This window comes from Miscanthus floridulus, chromosome 1 (genome assembly GCF_019320115.1).
Source record: "Miscanthus floridulus cultivar M001 chromosome 1, ASM1932011v1, whole genome shotgun sequence".
Classification (NCBI taxonomy): Eukaryota; Viridiplantae; Streptophyta; class Magnoliopsida; order Poales; family Poaceae; genus Miscanthus; species Miscanthus floridulus.
The window spans coordinates 121,890,866-121,908,871 of NC_089580.1; the positions used below are offsets into that span (position 1 = coordinate 121,890,866).

General features: G+C 42.8%; 1 protein-coding gene across 5 annotated transcripts; it reads right to left on the reverse strand.

The window, feature by feature from the left end:
- Window positions 1-7,612: 7,612 nt before the first annotated feature.
- Window positions 7,613-16,448, reverse strand: LOC136539796 (actin-related protein 2/3 complex subunit 2A-like). 5 transcript variants are annotated; one of them, XM_066531795.1, is made up of 12 exons: window positions 16,110-16,448; window positions 15,407-15,523; window positions 15,216-15,282; window positions 14,417-14,437; window positions 14,230-14,302; window positions 13,035-13,204; window positions 12,861-12,938; window positions 12,382-12,514; window positions 12,215-12,306; window positions 9,099-9,155; window positions 7,872-7,943; window positions 7,613-7,799 (listed from the first exon to the last, which is right to left on the reverse strand). In XM_066531795.1, exons 1-12 carry the CDS (start codon window positions 16,409-16,411, stop codon window positions 7,767-7,769), a joined length of 1,215 nt encoding a protein of 404 aa, XP_066387892.1. In that variant the 5' UTR covers window positions 16,412-16,448; the 3' UTR covers window positions 7,613-7,766. The 5 variants fall into 5 exon arrangements, with proteins under 5 accessions (XP_066387892.1, XP_066387884.1, XP_066387875.1 ...); XM_066531787.1 differs by having other exon boundaries at window positions 7,876-7,943; window positions 14,230-14,437; XM_066531778.1 differs by having other exon boundaries at window positions 14,230-14,437.
- Window positions 16,449-18,006: the final 1,558 nt, after the last annotated feature.

Here is an 18,006-nt window from a genome sequence, read left to right on the forward strand (position 1 = left end):
ATCACTATCAAGAGCCTCCAAATCGTCAATAGCCTCATCGTCATTGCTATCATTGTCAAGTACAAGTCCGTTAAGCATTTTCAAGTCTTTTGGATCATGCACCTCATCTGCAGCTTCCTCGTCAACAACCCATTCCTCGTCTACTTCCATTTCAATCTCTCCGGTTAAGTCTATCTCAAGCATCCCTGGTAGCCCCTCGTCTTGTTGATAGAACTCCCCGTCCTACGTGGGTGGGTTCAAGTTGTAATCATCATCGTTTGGGGGAGGACATTTACCATGTGGTGATACCATGTGCACAATATACCAACCCTGAAGACGTGGGTCGGTTTTGCAAGCATATGGACAATAATAAACTTGCCTGGCTTATTGAGCCACAATATAGACATCATCTCCTGGATAGAAGGAATCCTGTCTAGTTTCGACTATCCCAAATTTAGGGGACTTTTTCGATACTGCAGGATCAAACCACTGGCATTTGAATATGACTGGCTTAGGTGCTTTTTCACCATGGAATTCAAGCTCGTATATTTCTTCAACTATGCCATAATAGTCCTCCTGCTCAAAGATGGCAACGGGGACCCGATCCCCGATTCCCCGCGGGGAATTCCCCTATTAGGGGACGGGGATAGGGTCAAATATGCCCCCACGGGGATCTAAACGGGGAGAAAACGTCCCCCGTCGGGTTTGGCGAGGATGGGTCTGGGGGAGCATTCCCCGCCCCCGATACCCGCATCCCCGCCCCGTTTATATACAGGCTTTGCTCTCTTTCCTGATGGCCCAACCAGCCCACGAAGGCCCAATGTCTTCTGAGTATATATAACAGCAATAACCCTAGTTCTACACCTTTGTGATGATTAATATCCTGCTTCTTGCTATTTAGCTATTTTTGGATTGTGATTCGTGGTGTACTCTAATATTATGTCGATGAACTCATGTGAATGATGATGAATTAACCTGAATGGTGATGAACAAATGTGGGGACGGGGATCCCCGACGGGGATTTTTCCCCTCGCGGGGGCGGGGATGGGGGAGAAATCGTCCCCGTGAGCTTTGGCGGGGACGGGGACGGGGATTTTTTCTCCCCGCAGGGACGGGGATGGGGAGGCAACCTCCGACGGGGAATTCCCCGTTGCCATCTTTACTCCTGCTCCTCGCTGAGCGTAAATACTCCAATATTGGTGGTCCTTGGATTGGGCCGACTCTTCTCGTAGCTTGTGTGAAAACGATATCCATTCACGTCATAAGCGTTAAATGATGAGACCTTATAGTCAAAGCCTCTGGCCACTTGTTGTAATTCGACACTTATAGACAAATCACTTTGGCACTGTAAGCTCAAGCAGGAGAAATGAAATTAGGCAACTAGGAACGCCAAAATTGAAACGACCTAAGTTGGTCAGAAGGTACCTTTCTTTGGAACCATGTAATGAAATCAGGCGAACCATGTTGAAGAAGGGTCTCTCGTTCATGGTCAGAAGGTGGCCTTGAAAGATGCTAGTATTGATCAAAAAATTCCTTGCACCGACAACCAACAAGGTTGTTGGATGTAGAAAATTTACGGAGTATGTAACAAGTTCATTGAGAACTTACCCCTGATACTTGTCGACTTCGTTAAGGTTAGTCAACACGTAGAGCATGATCTTGCGTCACTCTTCATTGGTCAGCCTCTTTTTGGCTGCTCCACTTGATCTCCCGCATTGCCCTTTGAATAGGCTGAGGGTCGATTCATTTTCGTCCTCATTGTAATGAGGGGGTGGGTTATGCACGCTAGGAAGCTTCTCACTATAGTACAATGTTGTGAAGTTTGACACCTCCTCACGAATGAATGTCTCTGCTATGGAAGCCTCAATCCTGCCTTTGTTTCCACATTTCTGGCGAACAGTCTTTAGACATCTCTCGATTGGATAGCACCAACAGTTCTGCATGCCCCCCCCCATTCGTACCTCGTTCAGGAGGTGCAAAATCAAATGTTGCATCGACAAGAAAAAGCCAGGTGGAAAGATCTTCTCCAACTTATAGAGCAACTCGGGTGCCGTTTTTTCCAACTCCTCAACCACTTTCAGAGATATCTCCTTGGCACAAAGCTGGCGGAAGAAAAAGCTTAGCTCTGCCAGCACCTTCCAGACATGCTCAGGGACGTAACCTCAAACCATCGATGGAAGAAGCCGCTCAATCCATATATGGAAGTCATAACTCTTCATCCCTAGGACTCGGCTAGTATCTGGGTTCGCTCCCCTCCTCAGATTCACTACAAACCCATCAGGGAAACTTAACGTCTACATCCATTGTATCACTTCCGTCCTATGCTTCTTTTCTAAGACGTAATTGGCCTTAGGCCTTTTCCATGGTTTGCCGTCTCTTGGAGGCAGCATCTGCAGCTTTGGTCTATCGCATAGTGTTGCCATGTCTACTCTAGCCTTAGGGTTGTCCTTTGTCTTGTTAGAAATGTCCATGAGTGTTGCCCAAAGTGCTTTGGTGACATTCTTCTCAGTGTGCATTACATCTATGTTATGTGGAAGGAGAAGGTCATCAAAATAGGGAAGCCTCTCCAATCTCGATTTATGAGTCCACATATGTTCCACACCATAGCCCACAAAGTGATCTTTGTTTGGATTATCTTTCTTTGGATTAACTTTCTTTCTTTTACCCTTCTTTGGATTATCTTTCTGCGCCGGGAGCACGAGAGCATCTATCTGAGCATGAACCTGGGCACTAGTCATCTTCTGAGGTGCAGGGTCGATCACCGTGACACCTTTTGTGAAGTTCTTGGTGTCTCCTCTGAATGCATGGTAAAGAGGGAGGAACTATCGATGCTTGTCGAATGATGAGAACTTCCCACCCTTCTTCAACCAAATGAATTGTAGAGCTGCCTTGCATACCGGGCATGGAAACTTCCTATGGACACACCAGCCGGCGAATATCCCATACGCTAGGAAGTCATGCATGGAGTACTGGTACCAAACATACATTCTGAAGTTCTTCTTTGTAGCTCGGTCATAAGTCCATACGCCTTCATTCCAAGCCTTGATCAATTCATCATAAATAGGTTGCATGTACACACCCATTTTGTTTCCCGGGTGTCCAGGAATTATCAACGTCAAGAATATGTTTTGCCGTTGAAGTAGGGCCCTGGAGGGGAGATTGAGGGGAATAGTGAACACGGGCCAACAAGTGTATGGGGCCGATATCATTCCATAAGGATTGAACCCATCCATTGCCAGCGCAACATGTACATTACGGGCCTCTTCATCTTTGCCACGATGGTTGCCATTAAAGCTTTTCCATGCTTCACCATCTGTTGGATGTACCATCTTGTCAGGATTGTATCGAACGCCATTCTTGTGCCATGTCATCTATTTCGCGGACTCCTCGGACATGAATAGCCATTGGAGCCTTGGTATGATCGGAAGGTGTCTTAGGACTTTCATGGGGATGTCCTCATTCTGCTCCTTCTTTCTATCACCTTTGTCTACCTCCACATACCTAGAGGATTTACACTTTGGACAGTACTTTGCATCCTTGTGTTCTTCTCTAAATAGGACGCACCCCTTTGGACAACAATGTATCTGCTTATACGACATCTTCAGTGCCCAAAGGAGTCTCGTTGACTCGTACAAGCTGCTTGGCAGATGATGACCCTTCGAAAGCAGCCCCCCAATAATTGCCATCATAGCATCGAAGTAGGCTCGAGTCATGTTGTGCTGGGACTTCAACCCCAGTAGGCGGCCAATGGCATCCAGTTGAGAAACCGTTGTCTTCTCATGTAGGACCTTCTGTGCTGAATCCAACATGGCCATGAACGCCTTAGAGCTTGGCTCTGGCTCCTCATCCTCATCCTCATGCTCGTCCTCCATAGGCCTTTCAGCAAACGTCGCATCCTCATAGTCACCTAACCATCCTGGTACCCCGCCATCACCGTCAAATGCCTCCAAGCGTCGTCTCACGGCCTCCTCTCTAGGACAATAGGCTTCATCATGGGACACCCACCGGGTATAGTTTGGCATAAATCCATACTTACAAAGATGTTGCACCATGACTTCCCTTGTTTTTCTTTTCTTGTTTTCACATTGGCTGCAGGGACAGAACGTGTCTCTCGCTCCCTTAGCTGCCTTAAATGCATGGTCCAAGAATTTCTCGGTCTTATCCATCCATTCATGGGTGATTTGAGCCTGACTTGGGCGTCCCATGTACATCCACTCACGGTTATCCATCCTCTAGCATATACACATAACGGAGTAATATAACCATCAGTTGCATCTGCATGGCGTGCCTACTATCTAATAGGTGAGGATAGGTCCTAATCTCACCCGCGGATGCATAGATGAGGTTAGTTTCCATGCTCTACTCCGATCTGAGATAGAATTTTGGCAGCACCTCCCCGCTGTTCTCCCGATATACGTCCTGGAAGGGAGAGTGTGTATCCGGAGAACAACAGTGAGGTGGTGCCAAAACTCCGTCTCGGATCCGAGCAGAACATGGAAACTAACCCATCTACGTATCCACGGGCTGTCCAAAAAACGTGGACAATCTGAAACAGATACGGTCATAGATATGCAGAGATCTGCATACCTCCAACCGTATCTGTTTCGGACGGGAGACGCCTAACTGGGCTACACCGATCTACGTACTACAACGGTAAGGAAGATAGCTCAATTATACCTAGGGTGGCGATGGAGACAGGCTAGCGGTGGAGTGGCGAGTCGGCGCTGTGCAGGCAGGACCGCAACGTCGATGAAGACGATCAGGGTCGCTGGGGTGCTCCGGGTCCCCTCCGACAGGTCCTGCTCTGCAAAAGAAGAAAAACATCACTAAAAGTTGAAAATTTCGGCAGAACCTCCCCTGCACAGGGAGGTTTTCAAAACCTACAAGAAAAATCGTCGGCACGATGGCCGACATCCACATTTGGGGCATGATGGCCAACACAACCACAAACTCGGCACGAAGGCCGTCAACGACATAAACGGCACGATGGTCAACAACCCTGTGGCTTTACCTTCTCCTCCAGCGAGGGCGGAGATGACGGCGTGGACGATGTGGACGAACGTTCGTCCCCTCCACCTCGGCTTCCTCCCCCTCTCCCCTTCCCCTCCTCCTTCTTCCTCCTCCTCCTTCTTCCTTCTTCTTCTCCTTCTTCCTCCTCCTTTTTCTTCCTTCTTCTTCCTTTTTCTTCCTCCTTCTTCCTCCTTCCTCTTCCTGCTACCTTCTTCCTCCTTCCTCCAGGGCCGCGGCGGGCTCGCCGGGGCGCCGAGCAGCCGGGGCGGCCCGGAACCGATGGCCGGAGGCCGACCGGGGTGGGGCGGGGCGGCGCCGGAGCGGGGCGCGGCCGAGGCAGGGCGAGGGCGGACAGGGGGCGCACCGAATCACATGTGGAGATGTCTGGGTTTTAGGCATTCGACGTTGCAACTTGCTCGAAACCTTCTCAATTTTTTACCATAGACTCTACATGCGATAACACGACGCCCCGACAAGTTTCGTCATTTTCGGACTTCGTTCGGATTTTATATAATTTAAATACATTTTTCCTGCAGGTACCTCGTCATGTTACGTCAACAAAATGCTCGAAATTTCATGTGAGTTCCTGGATACGGCCTCAACATACACCAAATATCACGAATATCATTTTTTGAACGACCAAATTCGATTATTCCATGCACCTACAGTTCAAATTTGAAATATTCCATAAAATTCAACGAAACAAAAAAAAACTAACAAAATATAGCAAAAAAAGTCAAAATTGTCCCAAATTTGAACATGGAGTTTTAAATAATGTGGGAAGGCCTCACAAAAAAAATGGGTCAAAAAATCAAAAAAAAATTGCCGAGTGCCGGCCCTGGAACTCGGCAAAGAGGTCATTTGCCGAGTGCCAGCAAAGGACCTCTTTGCCGAGTGCCAGGGAGCAAAGGACCTCTTTGCCGAGTTCCAGGGCCGGCACTCGGCAAAGAATTTTTTTTTTAATTTGATGGCGTGGGCGGGCTCGGCCGTCAAGTGCCATTTTTTTTTTGCCGAGTGTTGAACTCGGCAAAGAGGGCTTTTGCCGAGTGCCGCCCTTTGCCGAGTGCTAGACTTTGCCAAGTGCCACCCGGTCCGACACTCGGCAAAGAGTGGCTTCACCGAGTGCCCGATTTTTAGCACTCGACAAAGCTGGCGGCACTCGACAAATCTGCGTTCTCCCGTAGTGAGTCGAGTATGCCTGCCACCGCCGCATCACCGCATCGCCCTTGCTGTCCCTGATGATCGTCAAATATGATAGACACCGCTTGCTTGAGCTCCCACTCCTAACCGACACGGAGGATGCAGCGGTCAGCCCTGTATGGGGCTTGTCGTTGGATACCTCGAGCTGGGCCACCGGCATGAGTTCATCCTCGACACAACGCAAGAGGCCAGTGTCACTTACGGCCTGTTTGGTTCGCGTATGAACTCAACCTGGCTCGCATGGGAGGAGCCTGGCTTCCAGTAGCCAGGCCCAATGCATGCAAGAGTGTGGTGTTTCGTTGCCTGTTTGCACGAGCCAGGTTGTTTCGAGATCACCGTTTGATTGCTCGCATGAGGACGGGTTGCATGAGATAAAAATATATAAATCATCATCATGACATTTATTATGAGCAACTATTATCTTATAGTTCTTAGTTTATCTTATTACTCATTAATATTAATCGAAATATGTTAATATCATTTAATATGTGCTAATAATGCACTAATAATGTCATTAGATGGCTAATTACCCGCACCCTGCGAGCCTGGCTCGGTAGAAACGGCTGATTTCTGCGTTCCTTCAGAGCCTGGCTGAGGGAGGTTCCTTGCACGCGTAGAGCCTGGCCCGACAGATACGCGAACCAAACAAACGTCTGATCTCGCATCCACAGAGCCTGGCTGAGGCCTGATGCTGGCTCTGGCTCTCTCCTTGCCGTAGCAGACGGGGAGCTTCAGCAACGACGACGGCCGCGACGTGCCTGTCTCAAACAAGAAATAGTCCCACGTAGTTCAGTAGTTTTGGCACCGTATGGTCGGAGTTTTGGGATGATCTCACCTCGTGGAGGACAGCGTCGGAGTGGATGCTGAGGCAATGGACCTCCTTCCCCCTCCCTGTCTTGGCTGGACGCGTTGTCCAACAAGCCATAGTAAACCCTGAATGAAGATGTTAAAAAATCGCAAAGAGCCCATTGGCTCCATCCGTTTCCATTATTGTAGTTTTAGTTTTAACATTTTTTTATCTTTTTCATCACGTTTCGACAAACAAATATATAATAAAGAATAAATAAAGGCATTTTGAACCTTTAATTTTTCATTGAAAATAAGTTTTAACGTCAAGTTATTGATGCAATTTTGATTAAAAACAAAACATGTCTTATATGAACCTGGTTGAACTGATGGTCTAACTAATTAAACGCGAACTAATATCTTGAGGTGTTTGTTGTTAGTTCGGTTTAAACAAATTTGTGTCTCTACTGTGTGGATGCACCAATGCAACCCTCGACGAGTACCGCAACGTAGAAAACTGAGAGAGGTATCCCGTCATTATCATCTGTGGATAGACCAGTAAAATTTATGTTCTCGTCTTCCATGAAAATTGAATAACTTATTTTCTCCCGGTGCAACGCACGGACATATTTGCTAGTTACACTAAAATTCAATGCCATGGATTTAACCGGTTCCGAGCCTTTGCTCCCAAAACTGAACGGAAGTAAGCTTCCCACAACATAAGTCATTAACCAAATGGTACAGAGTGTATTCATCGGGTACAATCAAACAGCATCATTTGTCAATTCCCTTCAGAAACGCGAGTCGCCCTCATTCTTCAGGCTCTGCGAGGATGGTATGAATCAATGATTGATAAGATAATACATAAACGATAGCTATTTGCATGAAGTACAAACCAGCCTTTTGAAAGATCCACCGTGTACCAACTTCTTCAGCTTCTCTGCATCAGACTTCGCTCGGTCCAACGCCTGCAGTACAAAGCAGATCAGGAAAACATTGCATGGTGCAATAGCAATCAGGATTTCAATTAGGACCCGTTTGGATCCTTGGAATTGAATTTATTCTAATAATTACAATTTAGACATAGATTAATTAAGCTAATATAGTTGTATATAGAATATATTTGTATATTTATTGTTAGGCATACAGGGTACATAAAGGCTTTGTTGTTGTTGTTGTTGTTGATTGTTAGGCATACAAGGTACATACTTATATGTTGCATTTCTATCGTAGGAAAGTGAGTTGAAAAGTGTGTTATAAGTTGGAGAGTAGAATTATAGCATAGTGATTTATAGAATTCATTTCCATCTCACCCTATGAATTTGAGATAGGCTTATTTGTGAGCTTGAAAAAGTTATGGAGTGTCAAATTCCAAGCCAAATAGTCTAATTCATTAAGTAGATTTCAATTCCTCTAAAATGAAGGGTTCCAAATGGCCCCTTAATTTCTTTCATATTATGTTATTTCCTAGACATTTTGTTTCAGATCATTGTATCCATCCATTAGACGATACTGAATTTCTGCTATCTCTTATGACTCCTGCCCGATGAGTAGCTTCCATCAGACCTCCATCGTATGCTTACATTAAACCAGCAAGTAGCACCTGTTGCTAAAACAACTCATCCTGAAAGGATACTAAGACTTATGATTTATGAATGAACAATTTGAGGTTAGTGGAGATATTGAAGTATTTACTTCCTCCAATCACAAATATAAGTCTATCTAAGTTTGTCCTAGGTCAAACTTTTTTTTAACTTTGACTAGGAATATTTATAAAATATATTAAAGGCAGCATTAATGTCCATAACCAACTCATATGGTAATCACAATATCTCTCTACAATTAAAGGAGGATTACATGCGCCATTTACTTTATCTCACAATTTGTCCTAGAATTCCTAGGATACCTTATATTTCAAGGGAGTATCTTAAATGAAAAGAGTTATATATTATGACAACCACAATGAATCTATTATGTTCAATCTTGTGTTATCGCTCTTTACCGAATTTAGATATTGATGGTCAAAGCTAAAATACAAGCATAGATGCACTTATATTTACGACCATAGGAAGTACAAGATCTCTAGAATGACCTGATCCAACAAAAGAATATTTTAAGTCTACCTGGATCAGTGACTCAACCCTGCGCCTCATCCTGGTATGCATGAATCCTTCAGAACACTGATACAGGAAACCATAGCAATTGAGAACTTGCAAAATTATAAGTAACGGCTTAGTGTAAATCTAATAACAAGTTCATAGAAGACTAAGAGTTACTGTGAGCAGAAATTGCTTCCAAAAGAAAATAAAATCAAGAGAGAACAACAACAACGAAGGTATGGGTTTGCTTATATTAATACAACAACAACAAAGCCTTTAAGTCCCAAACAAGTTGGGGTAGACTAGAGTTGAAACCCAACAGAAGCAATCAAGATTCAGGCACGTGAATAGCTGTCTTCCAAGCACTCCTATCTAAGGCTAAGTCTTTGGGTATATTCCATCCTTTCAAGTCTCCTTTTATTGCCTCTACCCAAGTCAACTTCGGTCTTCCTCTGCCTCTCTTCACGTTACTATCCTGATTTAGGATTCCACTACGCACCGGTGCATCTGGAGGTCTTCGTTGCACATGTCCAAACCATCTCAACCGGTATTGGACAAGCTTTTCTTCAATTGGCGCTACCCCTAATCTCTCACGTATATCATCGTTCCGAACTCGATCCCTTCTTGTATGACCGCAAATCCAACGCAACATACGCATTTCCGCGACACTTAGCTGTTGAATATGTCGTCTTTTCGTAGGCCAACATTCTGCACCATACAACATAGCAGGTCTAATCGCTGTCCTATAAAACTTGCCTTTTAGCTTCTGTGGTACCCTTTTGTCACATAGGACACCAGACGCTTGCCGCCACTTCATCCACCCTGCTTTGATTCTATGGCTAACATCTTCATCAATATCCCCGTCCCTCTGTAGCATTGATCCTAAATATCGAAAGGTATCCTTCCTAGGCACTACTTGACCTTCCAAACTAACATCTTCCTCCTCCCGAGTAGTAGTGCCGAAGTCACATCTCATATACTCAGTTTTAGTTCTACTAAGTCTAAAACCTTTGGACTCCAAAGTCTCCCGCCATAACTCCAATTTCTGATTCACTCCTGTCCGGCTTTCATCAACTAGCACTACATCGTCCGCGAAAAGCATACATCAAGGGATGTCCCCTTGTATGTCCCTTGTGACCTCATCCATCACTAAAGCAAACAAATAAGGGCTCAAAGCTGACCCTTGATGTAGTCCTATCCTAATCGGGAAGTCATCCGTGTCTCCATCACTTGTTCGAACTCTAGTCACAACATTGCTGTACATGTCCTTAATGAGCCCGACGTACTTCGTTGGGACTTTATGTTTGTCCAACGCCCACCACATAACATTCCTTGGTATTTTATCATAAGCCTTCTCCAAGTCAATAAAAACCATGTGTAGGTCCTTCTTCTTCTCCCTATACCGCTCCATAACTTGTCTTATTAAAAAAATGGCTTCCATAGTTGACCTTCCGGGCATGAAACCAAATTGGTTCATAGAGACCCGCGTTATTGCTCTCAAGCGATGCTCAATAACTCTCTCCCATAGCTTCATAGTATGGCTCATCAACTTAATTCCTCGGTAATTTGTACAACTTTGAATATCTCCTTTATTCTTGTAGATCGGTACCAATATACTTCTCCTCCACTCATCAGGCATCTTGTTCGATCGAAAAATATGGTTGAACAGCTTGGTTAACCATACTACAGCTATGTCCCCGAGGCATCTCCACACCTCGATTGGGATACCATCCGGTCCCATCGCCTTACCTCCTTTCATCCTTTTCAACGCCTCTCTGACCTCAGATTCTTGGATTCTCCGCACAAAGCGCCTATTGGTGTCATCAAAAGAGTCATCCAACTGAAAGGTTGTGTCCATATTCTCACCATTGAACAATTTGTCAAAATACTCTTGCCATCGATGTCGGATCTCATCCTCCTTTACCAAGAGATGCTCCCTTTCATCCTTAATGCACTTAACTTGGTTGAAGTCCCGTGTCTTTCTCTCACGAACCCTAGCCATCCTATAAATGTCCTTCTCTCCTTCCTTCGTACTCAAATGTTTGCTTATATTAATAATATAAATATAGTTTGACATGATAATGTATGCTCCTCTGCATCTCGGTAGTGGTGCAAGATGGAGTTGCTAGAACAAAGATTGACTGTTTGATTTACATATCTGGGATTGTGTATGTTGGGACCTGGGTTTGCACATGAAACACTTAATACTACCTGACTACCTCAGTCCCAAAAAGGATGTAACTATGGGTTGCGTGCCAGTAAAAGTGCTTCATGTTTGACCATGTTTCTAATAAATAGTATTCACATTTATGACTCAAAATCAATTTATTATGAAAATATATTTCGTAATTAATCTAATGATATTTATTTTATATTATAAATATTTATATTTTTTTATCTATAATTGGTCAAACTTGATATACTAAAACATGACACTGTTCTAGAATTACATTCTTTTGGGGACGGAGGGAGTATGAGCCAATGGTACTTGAGATGCACAGTATTGAATGCTTACTGGTAAGCAGCCGAGAACCAACACAATGCACAAGCAACACAAATATCAAATGTTCCCAAATAGAGTGCTGTTCAAACATTGAGACTGCTAGGTATGGTTAAGGAAACTATTCCCAATTTCTCCCAAGATAGCCATCTGCAATTACAGATTGATCCAGAAGTAGGTTGTACCACCACTCAAGCCCGCTGGTAATACGGGATCAAAGAAGAGTCCTTTGGTTCTATTGTTCTGACTCAGAAGATGAAGTGTACGCTGTGAAAATACACTGCCCCCCAAAATTTCCTTTCTCTGCCCCCATCTGAAACAACTTTTTTCCAGATTATTTGCTCAAATCCCAGGACTTATTTTGAAAATTTGTATTTTCATATATGGCACAATCATTATCAAGAGACAGTGTTGTGTGTTTCTTTGGGTAGATTCGAGGCATGGAAAGAAGAGTGTCACATATTACTTGGAATAGGCCACAATAATGTCATTTGAAGCAAACAAATCAATTTTCAGTTCCAGTCATTCATATGAAATATTCCGATTCACCATGACTAGTAAATTCCCAGATATTCCAGGGAAGCTGCTGGTAGTAACTCAGTAATTCTATATAACCAAATGACACATTAAAGGGTCTTACCTTTACATGATAGCTTACATAAGCATGAAATGTCAACAAATTCCAAACTGTTCTATCTAGCTTTCGACCCTCAACATGCCGAGGGTAAACAACTGCACAAATCAAAAGTCTGTGAGGCAAAATAGTTTCATGGAGGAACAAGGTATACCAGGAAAAGTGAAAATTACCGAAAGTAACAAAGCCAGCATTTGCATTTAGTGCATCAGCAGATACTCCTTTTAACTCAAGAGGTGGTGCCGGAGACCACATACAAGAAGGAACATTATTAAGTACAGCCGTTCGTCTTGCCTCCACAAATTCCTAAATTTAAATGAGAAGAAGAAAAAGAGTAAGCAATGCTCCCATCAATTGAGTCCTACCCAAGGCTGAGTAGGACTGGTCTTTTGGAGCTACAGCCAACAGATACAGAACTAGTGAACTACAGAAGTGCCCAACAGAAAGTAAGAGTTCTATTTGGGCTTGGAAACCTCCTTAATTGATGGGTTGCTGCATGTATACATTGCAGTATGAATTGTAGCATTATGATAGGTTAAATTGGTCTGTAGTGTCAATTGTAGTTGATACGATAACCATGAAAGACAAAAGACCATGAAGAACACTAGGCCAGGAAGCTGATGAAAGAAACAAAAGGAAGCATCCAAAATACCTGCAGGAAGGAAGTTGCTAAAACAATATCAATGGAGTCCTGGAATCTCATTGGGTACACGATAGTAACTTTATCTGCCTGAAAAAACAACAGTGAATCCCATTTGTTGCACACAATAAAATTAGTACAGCACACTTAAGTGATAATGTGATATTGCTGTTCCTAAAGTTATACCTGGGGAGCAAGGAAAAAGGATTCATTAGGCCGGTGAACAAGAGCAACAAGCTTGTCAACATTAGGTGCAACTGTCTTTGAGGCTAAATGTTTCAGCAGGAGCTTCAGTGGTGCACCCAGCACAACCTCTCTAATAGATGCAATTTGTGTCAAGATAGCATTCCTTTGCTCTGGAATATAGTAAATAAACAAATGGTTAGAGGCTACAAATACAGAGAACATGACTTAAATAGAAAAATGATCACATTTCAGGAGATGTCTATGGCTTTGGCAGGCTTATCATAAACGGAAGCACCACAGATCAAGTACTCACTGACCGAATTCTACATTCTGAAGAGAAATACAAGCGCCTAAATGTAAATGTGATGGATGAAAAATAGAAATATAAAAACTCCCACATCATCATCAAATAAATGTAACGAAATGGACATCAATAAACCTATTATGATGGCCTGGAAAAACACCACAATACTTCAGCAGTGCAAAGCCAGTTTTATTCCAATAAACAGAAAAATATTTTAGTTTAACTGCAATGATAAATTAAGAATAACAATTGATGAGCAAAAAATGTTAAGATAATTGGGATGGCATTGTGCAACAAATTGAAAGATGCAATCAACATTAAATAAAACAAGCATCTGTAAAAAAATGTAAAGAACAAACTGAATAGACCTATCTAGAGCTCTTTGTTACCTTTTTTTCTTTGAGGTAACAGTTACTTACTCTAGTCAAAGGATACTTAAATCAATGCAAATCTTAGACAACTAACCGCATCGTACATTCACATGACATCAGAAGCATCTACTCATATACAGAGGAAGATGTTTCCAACTAAGGTCTTGTTTGGATACGCTTGTATCTACCTCAATCCACATGTGTTGGGCTGTATTGGGGTGGAACTTAAACTAATTTACACCCCCAATCCACCTCAACACATGTGGACTGAGATGAATACGAGAGTATCCAAACAAGGCCTAACTAGTAATGAAATTTTACCCAACGAATAGCATCTAAAGATACACAAACCATCAGCAAGTTTGAACATGTTGTTCGGCAAGACAGCTATAACCTTGGAAATGTTACACTACATTGAAATCTACTAGCAGAGAAACTTAAAGATACAAGGAAGCATCAGTCAATTTGATCATGCAGCACAACAAGACAATTAATAACCTTGAGAAGGGAACTCTAGAACCTTCATCTAGCGGAAGTTTTGTCAAACTTATCTTCATTGTGAGATCAAACCCATCCTTTGGAGGATCAAGAATCTGCACAATTGGCCCATAAGCTGCTTTTATAGCTTCAATGGCACCAAGTGGAAGCCCCTCATACAGAATCGCTTCAGGAGGTGGCAGAGGCAAAGCAACTGACAACACCATTACCTTTGGATTCCTCATAGAAAACTGAAACCAAAGCCCAGATTCATTAGAATTGTGATATTGAGCATCAGACAGGTGATAATCCTAATGTCTAGTGTGTACATGACAGAGTGATGTCCATATTCATTTCAGAAAATAAGAAAATGCAGCTTCCACACCCAAGAACTTGAAAATTAGATGAAAACCTGCTTAAAGTAGAACAATATCAACCTATAAATTTGAACACACTTTCAGCTGAAATAGTAATGCTCAAACACTAGCAAGTCCATATTTGTTATATTACGAAAGGCAGACGAAACCTTTACTTGCACCACTAAGTGCTTGTGACTAATTATATGGTTAGTATGTAGTGTTATGGCAACCATTCAGTATATGGAAAACTCAATAAGTAAGAAGGTGACAGCATTTTATTCATTGCTCTTGTTGTTACTGTTGTTGTGAGCAAATAGGTAATTCGAGGTTAAAAGGGAAATGCTATCAAATGGAACATACCAAACTGGGAAGAGTAGACCAATTAACTACTGATTGTTGTTATATTCTGCAGGATTAACACTGCAAACTGTATATATTTTTTTGGACTGAAACATTGAGTAGATAGCCACCTTAGGATCAACTGTTTAATTTGTACCAAAACCAACCTCGCCAAAAGTTAGCTACCCTAAGAATTTGACACTGATTAGGATTGATGCCAAAATCTGTCAAGCCATTGCCACCATGGTGGTGTAAGTATATCATCCATTTGTTGCCGAGACTTGGCACAGTGGCCACTGTTTTGGAGGCAAATTTATGTGATAGAACTCACCTGGATATGATACCGGACATCATCGAACTCTACCGTGTGACAGTCGATGTCCATGCCCTTCTCGCCGCTGCATCGCACCGACATCGCATGAAATGAAATTAAATGAGATTAATGCAAAAAAACATGCCACCAGAAGCAAGATGTGGTTCTGTTCTATCTAAGCGAAAGCAAGGTGGCAGCGAGCGACATACCTGAGAACACGGTCTTGCAAGATCTGGAGCAGGAACCTCGATGGGGACTGGAGCAGTATCATCTTCGACGGCTCTCCTCCCCCTCCTCCTGTCAACCAGCCTTGCGCCTCAGCCCCCCTCAACCCAACAAAATTCTCTCAGTTCCAGAAGTGTGCAGCAGTAAGATAAGGATAAGCTGCGGTTTAGCACTGAGGCTGAAATTTCATTTTCTGATCATTTAGATGGATCCAAACATTAGAAAATTCCAACATTTAAACGCTACCTCAAATTAAACATTATTGTCAGTGAGAATTGCATTATTGCAGTGCCCGATCCCAAGTGAAATATATCCCAGTCCTACCTTTATGGGAAGGAACATTAACAATTTGAGTCTGTTGGTATGCCAAACTTCACAAAAATGTATCTATTGTGATCTAATCAGTGTTTTCCTAAATGCTAAACGGTAAACAGTCGGTCACCTACCGTTTAGCCATTATTCGGGCAAAACGTCCCATTAAACGGGCTAAACGGCCAATTAAACGGGGTAAACGGGTGATTAAACGGAAACGGTGCACCACCGTGTAGCGTTTACACGGTGTTTAAACGGGCTAAACAACCGTTTAGGCGAACAGTGGATCTAATTAACAAGCAATACCATCTCATGCAAAACAGCATACGTATATCGGATAATGGGAAATCAAATACTAGAGTTGCTAGGGTCTACCTTGGCAAAGGAAGCCCAGATCTGAACGCCGACGATGACGAGGGTCGGGTATGGGTAGTAGCCGACGACAGAGGAGGACGCGGGGGCGACTTCGCTGGGCGCCGCCGGCTTCTCTCCCCTCCGTCACGGAAGTTCTTCTCTACACTGCCGGGTGGTGGTGCTCCTGCACAGCGGACGGAGGAGGGAGGAGGGAGGAGGGAGGAGGGAGGAAAGAGAATAGTTGCCGCCGCTGGCTCGGTCACGGTCGAGGCCTCCACGAGTCCACGGTGAAGGAGGCACAGGCACGGATGGCCGAGCGACATGGACACGTCTCGTCCCAACTCGTAGTGCGAGTGGGATGCACCCGTGCTACGTCCCCTCCGTCTAAAAAATATATAATTCTATATTTAAACCTAGTTAATACTTTTAAATTTAACTAAATCTTAATAAAATAGTATTAATATTTATATTTTTATATAGTTTAACTATTAAAATATATTATATGATTAATCTAATAATATCTATTTGATATTATAAAAGTTTGTTTTTTATAGATTTAGTTAAATTTAAAATTTCTATTTGATTACTTAAAAGGGGATGATTGCACTTTTTTATAAAGGGAGTGCAGGATGAAAACGGTTGGGACGGTCTGGAAAATCCTCTAACCATCTTTTATTTCATATTTTTATATTAAAATGAAATTGGAACCGGGAATACTCGGTCGGAAAATGAAAGCGGGATATTCAGGATGTCGGGAACGATATAGTGCGATCGGATTCACGTCCATAACGATCGGAAAAATTAAATCAGGAACATTGACTCATGTAACCATTTTAAATGTTCGTCACAGCAGATTCAATAATCACGTTAATAATAAAAAAAAGGTCCATTACAGATGGACATAACAATAGCTTCCTGGTCATACTGAAAATATTAGATAACACTTAACAGTTCCAAATAACTAACAAGTTCCAGTTCTTGTCTCACAGGCAAACAAGTAAACAACCAAAGTCTAATCCAAATTGGGGGATAGCAAATGCTAATAAGCAAAATAGCCCGCAGTCGAGCACTTCTGCTCCATCTCATTCTTTCTCGGTGAAGCAAGAAGACAACATCACAACACTTGACAGCCTAGTCAAAGCTGTAGTCCAGCCAGGTCTCTTGCATTGCGCCCCTCCACCTCTTCATCGTTGTCAGCAACTTGATCATCCTACAACAAGGGAAATGGCAATGGTTCATTTATTGGTTAAACATTAGAATAAGCTGTGGGAGAATTAGATAATGGCAAATGTGTTGAACAAGCACTGTGAAAGTCATACCGCTAAATTTTTATGCAATGGTCTCAATAACTTTCAGATCACCAACAATGGAAGCAACTTTCTTATCTGACAAAAGAAGACATAAAAATCAGCGAATGAGGAGTTTTATGGAGGTGAAACAAAAAAAAAGATGCTTTCTTACCTCTTCTTGATGCATGCACCCAATCCTTCAAGCAAATCAAAGCTTCAACTATCTCAGGGTCAAGACGGCTGCGAAAAGGGTCAATTACACGGCCGCCAACACTGAATGCAGATTCAGAAGGAACGGTTGAGACTTGAACAACCATCAAATCACGCGTTATTTATGAGAGAATAGGAAATTCTTGAATCTGGTTCTTCCATCATGCCAAGATAGCAAACTGACCACTACATCTCACATTTGGATCTGCAATATATTTATCCAGCTCATTTGATTCATCCCCATCAGTATTATATTTATCCAGCTCATTTAGTTAAACATGAATAATAAAATTAATGGAATGGAAACACATTTAGTTGATTGTGAAAAATAAAGAAAACAGAATGGAAAAAGAAAACGTAACTGAACCTAACTAGAACTGGAGAAAAAGAAAGAAAGAAATTGAAAAAAAGACATGAAA